This window comes from Liolophura sinensis, chromosome 6, assembly GCF_032854445.1.
Source record: "Liolophura sinensis isolate JHLJ2023 chromosome 6, CUHK_Ljap_v2, whole genome shotgun sequence".
NCBI lineage: Eukaryota > Metazoa > Mollusca > Polyplacophora > Chitonida > Chitonidae > Liolophura > Liolophura sinensis.
In genome coordinates, this window is record NC_088300.1 from 15,115,457 (window position 1) to 15,135,987 (window position 20,531).

At 37.9% G+C, this 20,531-nt stretch overlaps 2 protein-coding genes across 3 annotated transcripts in view; one reads left to right on the plus strand and one right to left on the minus strand.

Annotated features, from left to right (window-relative positions):
- LOC135469219 (uncharacterized) overlaps positions 1–11,793 on the minus strand; it is a 43,457-nt gene extending 31,664 nt beyond the window's left edge. The window contains exons 1-13 of the mRNA XM_064747800.1: positions 11,684–11,793; positions 9,570–9,824; positions 8,095–9,347; positions 7,488–7,684; positions 6,758–6,864; positions 6,461–6,557; positions 5,575–5,641; positions 5,071–5,223; positions 4,596–4,655; positions 4,091–4,138; positions 3,218–3,364; positions 1,767–1,884; positions 287–386 (exon numbers count right to left, since the gene is read on the minus strand). Coding sequence (XP_064603870.1) covers positions 287–386; positions 1,767–1,884; positions 3,218–3,364; positions 4,091–4,138; positions 4,596–4,655; positions 5,071–5,223; positions 5,575–5,641; positions 6,461–6,557; positions 6,758–6,864; positions 7,488–7,684; positions 8,095–9,347; positions 9,570–9,811 — 2,589 coding nt within the window. The 5' untranslated portion in view covers positions 9,812–9,824; positions 11,684–11,793. The remainder of the gene's footprint in view (positions 1–286; positions 387–1,766; positions 1,885–3,217; positions 3,365–4,090; positions 4,139–4,595; positions 4,656–5,070; positions 5,224–5,574; positions 5,642–6,460; positions 6,558–6,757; positions 6,865–7,487; positions 7,685–8,094; positions 9,348–9,569; positions 9,825–11,683) is intronic.
- Positions 11,794–12,231: 438 nt separating this feature from the next.
- On the plus strand, positions 12,232–19,816 carry LOC135468112 (cyclin-dependent kinase inhibitor 3-like). Of its 2 annotated transcripts, none has more exons than XM_064746181.1 (8): positions 12,232–12,287; positions 12,380–12,462; positions 14,294–14,343; positions 14,711–14,755; positions 16,188–16,410; positions 16,806–16,837; positions 17,047–17,150; positions 19,184–19,816. In XM_064746181.1, the coding sequence occupies exons 1-8, from the start codon at positions 12,276–12,278 to the stop codon at positions 19,268–19,270; spliced, it is 636 nt and encodes a 211-aa protein (XP_064602251.1). In that variant the 5' UTR covers positions 12,232–12,275; the 3' UTR covers positions 19,271–19,816. The 2 variants fall into 2 exon arrangements, with proteins under 2 accessions (XP_064602251.1, XP_064602252.1); XM_064746182.1 differs by having other exon boundaries at positions 16,239–16,410.
- Positions 19,817–20,531: the final 715 nt, after the last annotated feature.

The window sequence follows — 20,531 nt, forward strand, 5'->3', positions numbered from 1 at the left end:
TTACAAGAAAAATCAAACTGTTTTATATCCAAGGGACTTCTCCCTGAATCATGCCAGCATCAGTACTAGATGTGTTGATGATGTACAACTGTGTTTAATCTGGTGTGAATGTGAACTTTTTCGATAAATTTACAATTGTTCTTATCTTCACATGCCTGGATACCTCAAAATAGCTAATAAATACAGAATTTAATTTGATTCAAAATGATAAATTGAAATGGATTTTTCTGTTTTTTTCACCAGAACTCTTCACTATATATATGTGTTCACAAGAAACAAAACTCACCAGTATATCTACGGTAGGCCTCAAGTGTGGACGAATGTCATAGGCCAAGTCTTCCTCCTTTGGCTTCTGTCTCTCTTGTTTTACCACTGGCTCAAGTGGCCTGTATGGCCAAAAAAACCCCAATTAATAAGTATTTCTATAACTACACAGGTATGTTTGTATAATTTCTGCCATCTAACCTCCAAGTATTATTGCATAAAGATGCTGATGGGCAGAAGCTTATATTTATTTCATTAATTTATCTGACATGAAAATGATGATAATAATTGCATATTTTAAATCTTTGAAAGAACTATGCATATGATTTGTCATATAGGTAATGTTACATGAGTCTGATGTTGATTTCTTTCCCCTCTGGCGCACAGTGGGTGCAGAGGAAATATTCTACTGATTACGTGGTGTACCAAAATGAGAGTCAAGATATAAAATGTATCAACTGTTCTTACATGCTTAATCATCTTTGTTTTGGAGTACTACTTCTGGTAGATGGTATCAAAAAGGTAACAGAGCCCATGGCATAATACAGTTCAAAATAATAGTTATAATCAGGAGACATTGAGTAGTCATGAACATTGCTTGTACCATGCAGCCTGGGTGAAACATGAAGTAATTATTATGTGTTATTCACAAAAGCATGTAAGAACAGTGGGCCAATTTTATGTGCATCCCAAGACAGAATTAAACTTGTCTGCAAATGCGTTTTATCCAATTGCTGCTGTTGACTGAGTGGTGACTGTTTGCTGTTGGTTGTAGTTGATCTATTTATTCATATCTGATTGATGTTTTAATGCTATACTCAAGTATTTTACACTATGATGATGGTAAATTATCTGGGTAGAAGAAGCATTTGTGCCCAGAATAAACCACTGATCTTAAGTAAGCTACTATTAAACACACTTTACTGCATGTGACATACAGACTTTCACTTCATACCAGTGAAAGTCAAGAATCAAACAGCGTCACAAACACCAATGACCATTTATCATCACCAAGCTTCAACGAACAATCAAAATGGGTGCATCTATAAATTTCCTGACCAAGGCCGACATTGAACGTGTGCCTTGTGATTGGGAATTGTGCATAAGCCATGTCCTGCTGAACATTTTTAACTGAATCAGATGATTAAGGAGTAATGATTGTTGTACCAAAGGTGATTTCTTCAGTTATCAGATAACACAAAGACCAAAATCAAAGGTGCACCTGTGACAAGTTAGGCACTAACTGAGAGCTGATACATGTTCTCTACATAAGCTGGATCAGCATTTCAGGAGTTTTCACGACAGAAGTGGGAGGCTCTCGCCAACTAAGACAGCTAAAAGGCAGAATTTTATGGTAGCTGCTAACAGTGCTGTTGGGCCACAAGACCTAACTATGTAAGATCTTTATTCAATGTAGCAACTACTGTAAAACCTTATCTCGTCCAAATCTGTGGGCACTTGCCAGACTCCTGAAATGCCAATTCGGCTAATTGTTTGTGTACCTTGGGCCTTCACTCCATCTTTGTCCATCTGGATTATCTGCTCGGTTAGTTGGCAGACCTAGTCTTGGAGGAAGATTTTTAACTCCACCACGGCGATTTGACCATCTTTTCTTAGCCTCTAAAGAAAAATTGATTGTAACCATAACTATCACATTTCTATACCTTTTAGATCTACATGTACGTGAGAAGGCAGCAACCTGCGGATGGTCGTAGGTTTCTCCATAATGCTGGTCGCCGTCGTATAAGTGAAATATTTTTTAGTATTTTATAATCACCAATCAAATAAATAAATCAAATAAATTTTAGAGCTACAAAAATGTTAAATGACTGGTGCTGAATAAAACAATTTTCCTGTGTACACAAGTAAATGAAAACACGAAAGCAAAGCTATCCTGACAAATGGTCCATTATAATTCTCATTTTTGTATAGGCTACCTTTTCCAGAAAATTGGAAATAGCCCCAGTGAGAGACTAGCCCTAGTGAAGCAACTTGGCACAAGGCAGCACTACACACATTATGTCATAGCTTGTCACCATTTACATGTCTGGCTCATTCACTGCTTGTGGTAAATTTACCACACTAATATTGATAAAGTTTCTTATCTATGGCCACCTCTCCGGCCGTAAGTTTTTTATTTTTTGGATTGTTGTTTCACGCCGTACTCAAGAATATTTTCACTTATGCGACGGTGGCCAGCATTATGGTGGGTGGAAACCGGGCAGAGCCCGGGGGAAACCCACAACCATCCGCAGGTTGCTGGCAGACCCAGCCGTAAGTGGGAAGAGCTGTCAAAAACATGTGGATGGTCATGGGTTTCCCCCGGGTTCTACTCGGTCTCCTCCCACCATAATGCTGGTCGCCATCATATAAGTGAAATAGTACGGTGTAAAACACCAATCAAATAAATAAATGAATATCTACGGCCACAACAGCCAATGTACTCCAAGGGAAGTAAGCAAAAATCATAAAACAAACTTAAGTGACCCGGGAATGGCCTCCCTTGGTCTACACAGTAAAGCGTAACATTAAATCAAACGTCAAAGAACCAAAAAAAACCCCCAAAAAAACCCGAACAAACAAGGAAAAAACACGACACAAAAAAAATTAACTGTTATACAAATGTTTCTAAGTAAGAAAAAGAAATAATTCGTACAAAAATGCACCCCTTTTAAAAAAAAACTTGTTTGACTTACGTGACCGTGGTTGAGAGAGAAACTGAAATCAAGTTTGATGCTTGGTAATTGATTTGTTTCTGCCAGTTTCAACTGGAAAACTATACAGCCATTTCCTTTAAGGTATAAAAGAAATTTTCTCAAGTATTTTGGATCCTAGAGCTTCAAGACAAAGTATATCTTCAACTCTGTAAGTATGCTAATTCAGTTGTACAGATGAAGTGATATAAGGTGTTCCTATGAGCAGCATGTGTATAAAATGAGCATGATGTTCTTACTGAGAGCATCAGCAGAGTAGTAGTTATAATCTGTCATCAGGGCAATCTGGTCCTCAGATATGTCTGAGTCACTGTCCTCTACTAAGGCCTCCTGTTCACGTTCTCTAAGAATGGTTGACTCTGTTCCAGCTTTCACTTTGATATCCACTGAAAACAAAAGCCATCATGTTCATAATGTACTGATTTCAAACATAAGCCTTTCCCAAGACAGTTGTGAAGTTTATCACAATTTTAAAAAGGATCCTACTTTGCTTCCATTCAGCTACATCATGAATATTTTTTAGCTCTAAATCATTAGTACTGGTATTCCATTTTCAAGCAATACGATATAAAACTGCAATACTGGTTTATATACCTATACATAAAACAAGAATATCAAAGAAAATGCATGCAGTATTTTCTCTTTCACAGATTTCAGACTTTTCTTTACACTCTACGAAACAGCTCGATTAGTAGGGCAGGAAACAAAGCAAAAGAAGCTTTGTGTAAATGATTGAGTGTTTTCTGGTAAAACGGCACATCTACAAATGCTCCCACTCTTTCTGGCAGTAGTCTTCCGCACATGTGCATTACGTCACACATACATCATAGCACAAAAATTAAATGTATACTGTTTACCACAATCTACATGAATTCTCCCCCCACCCCCCCTCCACTCTCACGGCTTAAATAAATTGTTTTTATCAAACTGAAACTGAGTATCTTAAAGTTTTACTGGGTTGACATATTAAAAATAATGTGGACTTGCACACCTTTTACAGTTGGTCTTCTGTCTTCACACATATGTATATATTTCTTCTTCTAAATTTATCTAAAGAAACACACTATACATGTCATATACAACAGGGATAGGTATAGGATAGGTTTCCTTACCAACTGTAGCACTGACTCCATCAGTAATTTGTCCTATGAGCCCAGGCACTGTAAAGTCACATACATGTCGGTAGATCAACAAGGAATGACAATCATTAATGAGATATTAACGATTGTATGTAAAAATACATATACAAGATTGGCATGTGTTGTATTTATTAATTTTATATGCTAAAAAAGCACAATAACTCCAAAAGTAAATGACAGGTGTCTAGAATGTAAACAATAAACCTGATTGAAAAACTTCTATCAATTAATGAACAAACTGTCTTCTTTCCATCAAAACATTTCCAAACACCATATCTGCATGTGTATCTAATCTTTTTAACTCTCTAGCCTGGATGCTTAGCTCACAAGCATAAACTTAGTCTTTTGATCTCTGCACAATTGTACACTTGTCTTCGAGAAAATTACCATCATTTCATGACATTATAAGGCATACCATATATAATATAGTTCCTTAAACTTTTAAAGTACATTTTATGCTTAGTATACATACACTTACAATCTTGTAATAAAGAGGGAGATTCTTCTTCATCATCTGCTACAGCATTTGATTCTTCATCTGAATCACAAAGGTATATAAAACATACCTTCAACATCAATCAACTGAAAATGATATTCTTGAAAATAATTAATATCCCAAAATCCTTCTCTTTTTTTGGAAAAAAAAAATTATGTCAGACAATGACATTTATTCTTTGTATTACATTATATCTTAGCAGTTTGCCACCACAAAATTTAACCTGATAATTCTAAGGTAATTTTTAATATATCCAAATGAATGACATGCAACATGCCACTCTGGCTAAAAGTACACTGTATCATGTAGCCTGCAAGCAGCTAAATGTAGGTAGCGTGCAAAATGCCTTCACCGAGTCTGCTTGTGCACGCATTCAGTGTGCAACCAGTTGGCAAATACACATTTATATTTCATAAAATGTTAAGAAAAATTTCAAAAGTTGAAAAATGATGGATACCTTCTGGAGGTCTGTGTAAGGGAGAGATGCCTGTTTTAGCATTGATGGCGATCTTCTGCAGCTCCCTGTAAGCCTTCCTCCAGTCTACCCCCATCCTGCCCTGTCCCGCTCTCAGCACCATGTCATTCACATTGCCCAAACCTTCCTCCTCACCTTACACACACCAAACAGCCAAGAATAATGCAAGCAATCAATAATCAGAACTCATCATCTGCATGCACATTTATTCATTCGTGCGACTGGTTTTTAATGCCATACTTAAGAAGTTTTCACTAACACAGTACGACAGCTGTCAAGTTTGCGGGTGGAGGAAACCGACAAACTCACCTCCTGATTTAAATCTACAACTGAAGCAGCAACAATAGGATTCCTCATGATCTTCATGAACAAGAACACAATAACCATTCAACTTATCACATTACTAATGATAAAATAATAATGGTGACATAAATGATCTTTACCTGCACATGTATATCTGGTCATATCTCATGGCATTTAACTTACCCATCTGATAACATTTCACCATCCACAGGCTATCTGAGGCACAGAGGTATCTCCAGCGTCTACACACCTTATAAAAGATAAAAATAAATGATGGCATACAATTGGTCTAAAAAAGGTATCTTACTTACTCCCACACTGGCTGATGCTTTTAGAGAGATGAAAGCTTTCAAATTTGCCTGGTACATTTAATATAAATAAGAATTAGTAAGCAGCTCTTTAGCATGCAGAAGGCCAAAGAGCGCTCAACTTCATACAGTCTGAATCGCATATAAAGTGTACCATATAGTGTTTCACTGATCTATACCATAATAAATCAACAACACGGGCAGATATCACAATTTTCCTGCTCCTTGCTGAAGACTGATATGAAAAAATTTTTTATTTGTCTATTATGATAATTCAGCTTGTAATTGCAGACAACACTAAAGAGATATCTAAATCAGGTGCATTAACTGTCACCAATTATCATCTCCTAAGGGCCAATGTTACATGTATCAGTAGACAAGTCCATCCCTTTGGTTGAATGCAATGATGTGTGTCACATAAGACCACATATATACTACAACAGTGCACATTTACGGCAAGGCCATGATAGAATATGGACAATTCTCCAATTACTCTTCTTGTTTTGTGTGAGGCAACTCCGTACACAAACAGCAGGCAGACATTATTATCAGCACTCAGAATGACAAAATATAGTATTCATCTCTCGAATCAGAGGGATAGCTTTGCTGTTGTGTTCATAGGATTAAATATAATTATAAAAACAATATGAGAGAAAGGCTGTTCTGTAGCTGCATCAAAACAACAGCATACACAATAAACTGGACTGGATATAGTTTAAATAGTCAATCTAACAATCTGCCAATAGTAGATCTGTACTCACCTGAGCTGTTGAGGCTATATCCTTAGGGCTCAGATTGGAGAACACCTGTAAGAGGGTGTGATCAGGAAGACAATTGATATCCCGTGAGTCACGTAGCCTGAAATAATGGATCTGATTATTACTACCAGTTGGTCTAGAACTCTATCAAATACAACACTTTATCAGCACAGTTTATTCATCAGATTTTCTCCTCAGAACACAGATTTTGGATTTTGGCAAGAATATCTTCTGGAAGCATCACAGACTTCCCACTAATGATTTACCATAACTCAACAAGTTAGGCTACATTTGTCATACCTTTGCTGAACATAGTTGGCAAATGTTGTCAGTACATCTGTGTCAGTCATCTTAATGATCTCCTTTACAAAAGCTACACGTTCAAAGTCAGTCCACATCTCCAGCCACTGGAAACAAATTTTACTTCATCCAACATCAAACAGTTATTATATATTACTGCATATTATTAACTATTATCACACAAATGCATACAATTACTTATACTCATATGAGATTTTTGCAGTTGTCTACTGCATATTAAGAATGTCCATATACATCTTTCACTTACCTCAGATTTTCAAAATTGAATTCATTCTGATGGCATTCCTTTACACTAACAAAATGTTCCATATGGTATACAACTTCTTGGTTTATTAACATGATGTTTCACTGGAGATACAAACATCAACATTAACATCAACGATGTTAGTATCATAGATTTAGCCAGAATTTGAAATAAGACCGTCTCATTTCCAACTTTCTGCTATTTTCCCTGTCTAGCCTGTGTTAATTTTGCCAGAATAGGGTGTCTCAAAGACAGTGAGACACTTCACTGGCTAAACCTCTGGTTAGTATCTACACCTTAAAGCCTAAATGAAGTTGAATATTCAACAGCCAATGAATATTCAACAGCCATTTCTAGGACTTGTCTTATGCTCTCTTTATTCACGACTACAAAACTACACAAGAACTTTGTAAGTAAGTTTGTTGAGGTTCATAATAGGGCACAACTATATACCCATGAACTGACCTGCCAGACCTGCTGTAGTTGCTGTTTGTAATGAGGCAGCAGCTCCCTCTTCCTAGCCCTCAGGTACATGCGCCCTGTCCCAGGTTTGTCTGGCCACCATTTGGCATTCTTGTACGTCCGATGAAGAGGGACATAAACATTGCTGTCACTCAGACACTGTCTGTTATCAGTGAGGTCCAAGCTCGTCTGAAGAGGCCCTGTACATATTATAACAGGTAATTTTATAAGATGCATAAACTGTCTATATGAATTATAATATTTGTTTGAACATGTTGAAGAATCTTATGATTGTACATTTATCACTTAAATTTTTAAAGCATGACAGTTCAATGTGTCATCTGTGACCCTTAGAAATGCATGTACGTGTAAGTGCGCCTAAATTTCTACCTGGGGGACACTAACTAGAACAGGGACCAGCTAAATCCCTGAAGTTGGTCTGGGGAAAATGCACAGTTACATATTATTTAACAAACATTTCACATGCATCGTTTCATTTGTTCCCTAAAAGTGAAATCAGTAGCTACTACTGTATCTATATCACTAAAATCATACCTTTGCTGATTTTAACAGACACCAGCATCTTGATGTAACAATTGGATCAACTCACCTAGTTTCCTGTGAGGTGTTTTGCCAAAGAAGTCTGGAGTATTCACATGGAAGTACCCTAAATGATTCTTAAAAGGGCTGTAAGATATATTGGTGGATCTAGACAGTCTGGGGACTTTCCAATCACCAATAAAGTCAAGACTCTGAGAAAGTCCATTTGGAACTTGTTTAGCCAGGGGAATGGTCATTGTTTTCTGGTCTGTCTGAAGCAGGGAGCTTTTATGGGCCTGATAGCTTTCTGCTGATTTGGATGGACAAGGAGACGGGAACTCATTGTGGATCTGTGATGAGGAGAGTACAATTTCATCACACAAGCTGTTAGGACTAGACTTAGCTGATGATGATGAAGATGACACATTCACAGCTAAACAACCATCAGCATTAGACAAGTCCTTCTTATCAAAGTCTGTTTTTGCAATAAGAACATCCACCAATAAATCTTTTCCTTCAGATTTTGATTGTACATGTGATAAGTCTGTTGCAGAGTCTAATTCTGGAAATAGGACATCCAAAGACAAAGCATTTGGTGCAGAGTTGATTGGGCTTAGGATTGTTCTTTTCTTCATAATATCTGAAGACAGAACTGTACAACACTTGTCAATCTTTTTTTCATTAGTCTCATTTCCATGATCCTTTGACTTTGAATCACCACTGATTTCTTGATTTACATTATCATTTAGAGCAAGAGATGGTGAAGAAGGCTGAAATTGCACATCCTCTTGGTTACTTGAAGATTCACATAAAACATTCTGTTTCTCAAACACAAACTGGAGAGCTGATTTAATGATATCATTAGAAAGCCTTTTGGCAAATTCCTGGACGGAAAATGGCACGGGTGATGATGCTGTCCCCCATCTTCCCTGCGGCACCAAAGGTGAGGGAGTTGTCTCACCTCTTCCCCCTGGCACCACAGGTGAGGGAGTTATCTCCCCTCTTCCACCTCGCGCCATCAGCTGACTTTTGGATGATGTTCTTGGCTGTGTTGGAATCTGCTGCAGTGGACCAATCCCTATTGTAGGACCATCCTTGCGACATGAGCTGGATGGTTGTGAAACTTCACCGAGAACAACTGAAACATGATCATTTTCGTTCAGTATATCACTCTTGCCTTCCCCAGCATACATCTCCTCCTGCTCTTGTCTAACAGTCAGGAATGGTGTGGAAGGATACTGATGTCTGCATGCGGTCACATAGTCCCTATGACATACTGGTTCAAGTGTTGTAGCAAGTACATCAATCTGTCGCACAGGCAATCTGGCAAGAGTAAACAGTTAATATATTTAATATTTCGTTGTTTGTAAGAGAAGGAAAAAAGCAGTTCATTAAAGTGTAGTAAAAAGAGTTTAAATACACCAACCATTTTACAAATTTATAATAATAACTATAATGAAATAATGAACGTCAACAAATTTGTATCCAAATGAAGAGCAAGTAAAAAAAACCATCAAATATGATGTATGTATATATGATGTATACCTGTCTGCTATTCCAATCAGCAACACCTCCTGTTGCCATGGCTGCCAAGACTCCACCCAATCAGAGACAGTCTTGAAGATGTGCTGATTGGTAAAGTATGGAATGTAATGTTCCCCTGCTCTGCCCCCTTTGCCCACTGCTGGCAAATGGTCAAGGTTCTGGAAGTTCCCATACCTTGGGCTATCATCTAATTGAAAAGTATAGCTCCTGGAGTAATCCAGAGACTGTATTGAGGATGGCATTTTTCCAGTCCACCTGTCAAAATAAAAAATAATATATGTGTTTCATACAAAATTATGCTTTCAGTCACAAATATGGATTATAGAACATTTTATGATTATTTGTCTCCTTGTTCGCTTCCGTGAATGCCCTCACAGGCTCAGAAGGTGTTGTACACTGTAGACCTTAAGTCCTTTACTGACATGATCACCTGTTCCAAGCCAGTAGTTGTTCATTAGTGCCGGTTGAGTTTAGTCTAAAGGTTTTCAGGTACCTTACCTCAGAGGTGGGTCTACTTGACATGTGCCTCTGCTCAGATTTACAGTACCATGTATAGAAAGAACTTTGACCAGAGTTCAGTTTTGAGTCATATGTAGACTTCAATATTCACAATCTTCCCTGTTTTGGTACTATGTTCAGCTATAGGGAATGTTTGATTCCTTTGGTAGCTTCCATACAAATCAAATAAATACACATGTTAGGGAGTCACGCAATTTCTTGCACAGCCTAGCTTCAACTAAAAAATGGTCTGTGCAATTAGCTGAATCAGCAGCTCATGGCCAACAGATCTGACGTCCAATTGTCTTTAATTAATTTAATTTAGAACTTCAAGACTTTACTATTTGTTGATATGTTTGGTGGATCAAAGAACTGACAAACTAACAGGAAATCACACCTTCATCCACTCTCTCAGGGCAGTCTAAATACAAGGCGAAGTGCCCAAGGAAAGTGAAGAGGATGTTGTTTGATTCTGAAAATGAGAGATGTCATCTGGGCTTATACAGGGGCGTAGGCTGGTTGTGGAACTTGGGGAGGGCAAAAAATGCAAAGGTCCAGGAGGTGTCTTGGGACCTGGAAGCTCTTGAACACCAGATGGCTGGTGAAGAGGCATTCTATGCAATGTCCAGGGGAGTAAAATGAGAAATTATAACAATGCATAATAACTCTCATAATATATATCCTATATTGGTATATTTTGCTAAATTATACTCTATATGGCCACCTCTGTTTCAAAGAAAAATGGTTTTGATATTGAGTGAGTAGCCCAGCACAAAAGGTGAAGGTCCAGCGCCTGATATTACAAGTGATTTTCAGGGATCAAATGAGAAATCGCATGTCAGTCAAGATTTTTCAAAACTTTTCTTGGAAGATACCTTCCTCACTCAAATTGAACATTACTACTTGTAGTCAGTCAAAACATAGCTCCCTCTTTCAATGGAAATGAACCTTTTTTTTTTTTTTCTCAACATGCCACATCACCCAACCACCATTAGCCGAACTCATTTGCTTCGAAGGCGAACCTACCCTCATGATTTAGTAGCATAGTGGGGGGCCTCTGTGGCTAAGAGGGTTAGCATGCCAGCATGGCGCAATGACCCAGGAGCCTTGCACCAGCTCATGCTGGCTTCTGGGCGTACGTGGGAAAGTCTGTGGATGGTCGTGGGTTCCCCCATGGCTCTGCCTGCTTTCCTCCAGCCATAATGTTGGCCACCGTAGTATAAGTGAAATATTCTTGAGTATGGTGAAAATCACCAATTGATAAATGAATAAGTATTAGAGTAGGCCAACATGTACTAGCTCGACAGCGCCATAGAATAAAAACTTGTGATCTACACTCACATTGTCTAACAGTAACAAGATCAAGAACTTTGCAGGAAGTCACACATTAATCGATGAGAGAAACAATAATATCAAACTTACAGTTACAATATTTTGCCGCCAGTCTACACAATACTAGGGTGTCAAATACAGGTTGTTGACTACAACAACCTGCTTGTTCACACTCTCCACACAGCGGCCTGAGGCAAGTTTCCTGAACAGTAAGCGACATTGAAAAGTGCAACATTGAACAGTAAATGCAGCAGAGTAGCAGAGGAAGAAATACATCAAGTCACCTTGTATAGATTATTGCTGATTAAACCAGTATCATATTATGATGTTCTGTCAGGTGGTGTCGTCTGCTTGTTTACAACTTCCGCCATTTTAACACGGGTTACCATGTCACTCTCCACGCAGTGTCTATTTTAGCCTATCGACTCTGTTGCCTCCACGCATCATTTCGACGTTTAAATATATTCATGGGCCATAACAGCATAGTTGAAAGAAAGAGAAAGCAAGTTGAAATATTTAAGAAGAAATGGATGTGAATGCTTATTATGATGGAAAAAGAAAACACCTACTGGTCTGTGGTTCTCTTTCTACGTGTCTTTCTACGCGTGTTTACACCCCCGTGGTTTCTGAGTGAGGCAGAGAAATTCATAAAGAAATAGTTCTATAATATATGAGTAATTTATCCGTGTGTTGGGGGTAGCACAAGCCCTGAACTCAGAACTGGAAGAATAAATGTCGTAATTTATGAATAAAAACAGGAAAAGAAAGGGCTATGTCCTTTCATAATAACTTTGTTTCAGTTCATTAAGTAGCCAATCAAATGACAGCGGCGGGAGAATTAAACCGAGGTAGCCAACGGACCCGGAAGCAAGTGCAATGGTGCTGGACGTAAGACAAGCTAATTTTCGTGTAATTCCTTAAACAGCCTGCCATTTACATTTTTGTAATGATGATTCAAACACAAGCCGTCTCTTTTACAGGGATCTAGTGATAAAATGGACCCATTCAGTTCGTCAGAGGACGAGGCGGGCGAAGTTGATACGTCCCCGCTGAAAATAGACTGGTAAATTATTTTCATTTTCACTTTTCGATTTTAGATTTTCATTTTCATAGATTACACTAGGGCCCAAGAAGTGGGATCCAAGTTTTCACAAATTTTCTTTGTTAACCTAAATAATCAGAATATAATTATCAAAAATTATCAGTTGTAATACCTAGTAATATAATAATAATAACGTTAAGATGAAAAGAATAAACAGCCGGATCCGAGCCGAATATTCTCCGCACATCTTGGCAGCACAGCCCGCATGTGGTGGGCCCACCATGGTTGAATGACGATCGATTGTCAGCTCATCATGGGCTTCGGATCCAATCAGTATACGCGTATCATATGTGGTGCCACCATGGAAAAGGCGCAAACAGGTGTAGATATGTGTACTTAGTTCATAGTAGAATCATCATCTAAAATATCAGAGGCTTAGGATACTATGTTAAAGCGAGTACATATATATAATTGTGCCTTTTGCTACAGCAGCTGTACTCTTAATATATAAACAAATTTGTACATATAGAGTAAAGTTTTACAGCCTTGTCGGCATTTTTTCAGTGGTAATCAAATTTGAAGCAGTATTGAAATCCGTGAGTTTGTTCACCTGTAGAATTTGTCACTAAAAAGACATCCAGTTACAACCTCTGTCTGTGTAGCCTGTGTGAAGCAATGTAACTATTTATCTGTCTGCAGATATATCTACAGTAGTTAACGGTGACATCAAAGCATCATTCGCCTAAATATTCCTGTAAAAGCATGCATGTTTAAAATGTACTTTGTATTATATATTTGCTCGGCGTATGTGTGCTTGTGTAGACTTGTAGTAGACAACAAACACCGGATCTGCAGACTTGAATTTTGTAACAAATTGTTGAGACGTGATGAATTTGCTGTAAATAAGTTTGTAACAAACACAGTATGAACATTGGCAAGTTCTGATCAGGTTGGTAGGATGATCCACCCATCATGATACCATGATGGCCCCTTGCGGACCCTGATCCACTCCCTGCTGTCACCCTGACGTGATCGTCCCCCTATGGTGGCTGGACTATACTCCCACGGTCTGCACATGATGGATGTACAGTATTGGGCTATGATCTGGCTGTACTGTACATACAAGAAATAAAGATTGCTCAGCTTTACACTCAGCTCAAGAATATGTACTGGTTAGCTCATTGTCAGTTTACTTTGACTATAGGTGGCGCATAACCGTTGCTGGCATGGCGTTTCTGGCTGGCTGGCTGGCAGGCAACACCTTTATAAAATTAAAGGGGGCCCTCTGTAATGCAGCATAATGAACAGGAAGCCTTTCACCAATGCAGTCACCATGAGTTCATCTCCAGCTCATTTTGCCAGCAACTTGTCACTATGGATGATCTTAGGTTTCCCGATGCTGTACCCATGTAGTTACCTCCCACGTTTATAATGGCAGCCTCCATTGTATAAGTGAAATATCCTTAGGTATGTCATAAATCCTGAATGAAAGAGATAAATACCATCTTCAACCTTTCCAACCACTTTTGCAACTAACATTTTGAAACATTCTGAGAGAACTATGGGGTATAGGGAAATAATTTGGACAGTTTTATGAAGTTTGCATCTTTAATGACATAAACAAATCATTTTTATAACAATTGTATGTATAAATTCCACTGAAAAAATTGCTGTAGTGGTTGAAAAAAGGTTGAAGATTTACAGTAAATAAAAAGCCTGTAAATATTTCAGCATTGTCACTGGAATGCTTTGCAAATTAATGTTAAACCCCAAAGGGACATAAGCAAACCATGTATTAACCTATGCATAGCTACTATTCTATACAGGTACCCATTTCTGTATTCTTTTTCAGGTTAGAACATGGAATGTGCGAAGAAAAGCTAGGGATAAGTGGTCTTCCAGGTACAGGAATTCCTAAGGTTACAAGTCAGATTGCTTGTAATTTGAAGACTTATACCCAAAATTGAACATCTAATCCCTCAGAGACAAACACAGTAAAGGAATTAACCATACTGATAAAAAAAATACAGAAACCTACACTCCATGACTACTTATTTTGCTTATGACTTTCAGTTTAACTTACATGTACATGCACCATGTCTTTCTATGTACATACATATATATAAAATTTAATGCTCACAGTGTTTTAGTGGGATAGACTTTTGGCTTTTGTGTCATTTATTTTCTCAAAATTATGTTTGAAAGCTCTTATTACATTACATACAATAATTGTGCTTGACTCCACAATGTACCTGACCCATGCTTCTAGGTTGTAGATTCAAGGACACTTGGAGGAGCTTGGAAAATGATATCAGTAAGTCTGGCCTCTTACAGAGTACTTTTATGCTGGTATAAACAATTTTCACACCTTAAATATCCATGATATTCCAAACAGCTAGCCTGAACATCATTAAACTCATGTTTATTTTTTATAAATATGTCCACTAGGTCATTCACCCTCAGTTGATGTCTTCTCTTAAGCCAAGCATTAGTGTGCCAGTTTTTACCTGGCTATGTGAGTAAAACTGCTCTGAGTTATATCCCCAAATGTCCCCTTTACATAACATTTATGAGGTGGTCAAAATTTTTAGGGCCCAAGACTAAACTCAGATTTAAAAATTTGACTTAAAGGATTAGTGTCCAGATTTATTATTTATTCATAATTAGCTACCCTTGTATACAGTGTTAAATCAAGTGCAAAAAAGTTTAAAATAATCACTGAGCAATATGGCATTTTATTCACTAGATATTGAGGCTGGTTTTGTGCATTTTTTTTGCCAACGCTCGGCAGACTCCACTGAATTACGTCATAGAAGTCCAACCTTTACAAGCTGTCAGAGCTTTGCCATTTAGTTCAGTGTTAAATAAAACTATAAGGGTAACAACAAGCATATCGAAATTTCTCCACAAAATTGTTTGCTGTTTGTAAAAACGGGTTGTCGAAGAATCCTGCAGTTTTTTAAAGTTGCCAGACTATTTGGCCCTCAGAAAGGTGTAGATTTACAACACAAGACAGAGGGAATTTGCTCTCACCATTTTACAGCTGAAAGTTACGAGAGGAATACAGCTAAAATATAAAGATTTCCACAATGGCACTGGTTCTAAAATACTATTGACTGAACTGAAAACTGATAGAAGGCAAATGTTCCACATCCTACATGTATTTACATTGTGCACAAAAGTAGGCCCCTATATGCATAGGCTATTCTGAATACTAAAAGTAATATGTACTGGTGGTTGTCACTGCTTATGGGTATGAATTTAGAATGAATATTTCTATGATATTTACTTTGAAGTGTACCGACGGAAAGAAAAGTAAATAAATATTAAATCTTCAAATAAACACATGACACGTACAGTGTAACACAGGATAAAGCTACCGCTTGCCTGTAGGTATAGCCAGTGCAGTTGGAAAGGTCTGGCCAAAACCAAATTCAAGGTTGGAAAACTTGGAATTTGAAGTCTGACCAAAGATGTCAGTGTGATTGATCTGAACTTCAACATCATCCACAGTGGGTTCAGATTGATGCAGCAGTATATTTGCTTCTGTGTAGCTAGAATTCTTCTCGAAAATGGCATAATTTTGATATGAATTCCCAGGTTATATAGGCCAGCTAGGCTTCATTTGGCCAACTATGACGTCACCAGTTTCTCAGAAGCCCTCCAGGTAATATACTGTTTAAACCGGTTGTAATTTTTATAATCTTTTCCTCCCCCTCATTATGTCTGCCTCTTTTCTGATTTAGAGTACCTGGAAAATGCGGGTGTGACCGACTTGTTTTGTCTTTGTACTAAAGGGGAGCTAAAAAAGTACCGTGTGCCACGCTTTCTGCAGCAGGTTGCAGAGTCAGGCTTGACTGTTCATCATTATGCCTTTCTGGATGGATGCACCCCAGAGTTGTCTGCCCTTCTGAAAATGGTAGATGAGCTGAAAGTGGCATTACTGAATGGGAAGCAACCACTCATTCAGTAAGTACAGTCTACCTGGTTCTGCAGGTACATGTACCAGTTTTGTGTAGGATGTCAGGCAATCATTAAAAAATTCTCCATTCACCTTCACACTCTTGATGTTTTATTCAAATTGGTGGAGCAACCTGCGGATGGTCGTGAGTTTACCCAGGGCACTGTCCGGTTTCCTCCCATACAATGCTAGACGCCATTGTATAAGTGAAATATTCTTGAGTACAGCTTAAAGCACCAGTCAAATCAATAAATAAATCAAGTTGGTGGCTTGACAAATAATAAATCAGTTTGTTAGTTGGCTGTTTTGACTGAATAATCTGTCTTATGCCAAGTAAAATTTATCAGTCTTTCCTGTTCTTTCTGAGAAGCAATTCATACCTTCTGTATTTTGTATACTTCAGCTGTTTTGGAGGCCTTGGCCGGTCATGTTTGGGTAAGTTTAAAAAATGCATTATTAGCTCTAGGTGTGGAAGTAGTGGTGTGAAATTGTTGAAGTGGGACACTGACTATTGAGACATTTTCCATATTTGCAGGTATAATTTAAAAGAAGGAGAGAGTTTACATACTAAACTTTAAAATTCTTTGTGAACCCTGAGAAAAAAATGTACATGACATACTGTATGTCTTGTGTTGTGTTGACAGTGGCTGTATGCTTACTGATGGTGATGGATGAGGCATTGACACCTGATGACGCTATTGCTAAAGTGCGAGAATTGAGGGGCCCTGGAGCAATTCAGAGTGTCAAGGTAATGTTGGTTAACATTGTGTGAAATATTAACCTTCAGACAAAGGGTAAGGTTGGTGTCAAGAGAATGTTGTGAGTGGTTACATACTTACTGTTTTTCTTACAAAGTTTATATGCATTTAATGTTGATCCTTTGAGTACCAGATTAATTCAGCATCCTGTCCATTGCCCTTTGAAATGGATGTTATTTTTTGCTAGATAGATCATCAAGTAGATACATCAGATGTCTTTGATTCTAGAATATATTACCAGTTTCAATACGACGATTTCTTAGTTGCAAGATTTGTTCTTGCGACAGACCCTTTTCTTTGATATTGTTATTAAGTTTTCTGCCCTTTTCTCCTGTTGCAGTTTGAAGTACGAGCTTATATTTTTAGGATTTGATCAAGATTTTGTCATCTGAGTGGTGAACTGATTTTAGTTAAATGCAAGAAATGTACATGTATTAAATATGTACACAGGAGATGAACGAGACATATGAACCAATATTTGAGAAGAGTTATCTCCACTTGGGTAGGGACCTTGTAAATGTTCTAACCATTTATGGTATAAAAGCAGTTTGCTACATCCATATGTAATAAACACGTCAACAGGGAAAGGAATATGCCTAATTGGTAAGGTCCATGGCACTGACCCACTTGAGGCTTGAGGTACAGGTTTGATCCTGGCTGTGAACAGGGAATTTCTGGTTTCCATTTCCCACATTCTTCATAGGGTAGCCACATGTTCATGAAGACCTCCTCCACCAATAAAGCATGCATGTCAGTCATTACAGTTACTGCCTGATGGTGAGATATTCAAGCTAGATGATCGCCCATTCAAGGCCATCTTTTGTCACAGAGGTTGGGATTAAACAGTGGTTTCATTGTTTGGCAAGAATCATTCGTTTCATGAGATCGCTGTGTTAGTGACTAAGCATTAAAATTTACCGTAATTAATACGTATGCAACACGTATGTGGGAAGGTCTGCCAGCAACCTGCGGATGGTGGTGGGTTTCTCCCGGGCTATGCCCGGTTTCCAGCCACCATAATGCTGGCCGCCATCATAAAAGTGAAATATTCTTGAGTATGGCCTAAAACACCAATCAAATAAATAAAACGTATGCAACACACACTTGTAAAACTATGTATTTAACTAATATATTAGCGATATTGATGTGGTCTTATATGAAGCTCTTAAGATGTTATCCATCACACATCAAGTGCCGTGACAAACTACATATGTTTACCACATGACTTTTACTTCATATTATCCTTCACATTAATCAATTTCGTAAGTTTTTCGAACAGAGTTTAGAGGTACTCAATAAGTTAACTTACGTTAGCCTGAAAGAATGCTGAAAATTTCTCTGTTTGTACAGCCTTCAAATACCAGTAGAGCTTGATCTACTTAGGGACTGAAGCAAAATTATATTTCTCAACAAATACCACAGGCGAAACAAAAATTCCAAGTAATGTACTGTACAGCTTTAAATAAATAATTTTGTGCAGATGCATAAAACGACTCTTTTAGAAGCTTTATATTTATTTATTTATTTGATTGGTGTTTTACGCTGTACTCAAGAATATTTCACTTTTACGACGGCAGCCAGCATTATGGTGGGTGGAAACTGGGCAGAGCCCGGAAGAAACCCACGACCATCCGCAGGATGCTGACAGATAGAAACTTTATAGGTATTTTCTGATTATTGCAAATAACAAATTTACTGGAAAAAAAATAATCCAGTAGCTCATAAAATTTAGTTCACCATACTAAAAATGGAAACATGTTTATCTTTAGTTGTTTCAAATAGTTGGGACAAAAGGCGTTATGCACAACGCGTTGTTGTTGTTGTTGTGGAAAAGTGTCAGTTCAGAAAAAAGATAGTACAGTGGTATGATGATGGCCTTATCGGGCTTCCATAGATGGGTGGAAAGGAACCAGCTTTATAGTGCTCATACTAGATAGATGGTGTCTAGAATCATAAAACTATCCAGCAAACTTTTCGTTACTTTTGTCTAATATTTATGCTCTTCTTTCCTACTGCTTTTCAGCAATACAACTTTGTGAATGAGTTCCGTCAGGTTTTGGCCAAACACAACAAAGACAAGGACGATGAAGATCGCTCATTATCAAGATAGAAAATGCTATTGTTTTAACAGTATAGCAAATCCATTATAAGGGTGATAAAGACGGCTCAGTATCTAGACAGAAATTAAGATTATTTTAAATATTTATTGTCATTCATTCTTTTTAAATGACATATTATTATGTGACAGCTTATCGTGTGACAGCCGATTTTTTTAACACGACTGTTACCAACACTCATTCAAACAGCACTCATTCAAACAGAAAAATATATCCAGTATATGTGTTTTTTTAGTTGTTGTTGTGGAAGAGAGGATTATATGAGAAAAGAGGAATAATTTTAACATTGATAAAAATACTACCAAATGTACTGTATATGTGTCTTTACACACTACTATAAATATGTTCCTCTAAAACGTTCTACCCCAGATATTAGTTGGTAACAGGTATATTGTGATGGTTAAGTGTTGTTTGAAGATGCTTTACACAAACAGTGTTGTATGTCTGTACAAAAATGTAACTTGTTCTCAGTACCTGTAATAAGTAAACTATGACAAATGTGCATGTGTATAATACAAAAATATAACGCAACAATAAAATCAAACCATAAAAGTGTTCAGATTTTCCATTTTTGACTTGGTATTACAAAGTTTAGTCCCAAGTCCTGGAGTAGCTCCAGGTGATGATGTGAGGAATAGTTTGGGTCTTGGCATACAGTTCATGTCCTGTTATATTCTGCTTCTCAACATGAATTTTCTTTAAAATGCAAGGATTGAGTTGGTCACCGTCTAGTGAATAGAGGCACTTGCTTTTCAGTCACTAAGACAGACGAGTTAAAGGTACATCCTTAGCTTTGGACAGGGAAATTGTGAGTTATCCACCTCTCACTGCCTCCGAGGCCTTTTTGGGTGAGCGAGTGAGTGCTTGTGGTTTAACGTCGTACTTAACAATTTTTCAGTCATATGACGAAAGAGTCCTTAGAATCCATGTACAGGTAATGTGCCTCCTAGGTGCAGGACGGATTTTATCTAGTGCTGCTTCATTGAGACAACTTACCGAAGGCAAGTAAGTTGCCCAATCCGAGCCATTATACTTATATGGGTATTATACTGATAATGCCAAGCGAGGAAGCTACAATTTCCTGTTGTAAGGTCTTAGGTGTGACCTGACCCAGGATTGACCCCTGCAAAGCAGACGCTTTACCTACTGGAGTGAGGACACGAGAGGTTCTGGTTCTATCCCAGCCTTGGACAGTGAACTTCAGATAATCCACCCCACCTATATTGTTTGCAGGGTATCAGTGGGTTTGTTTTC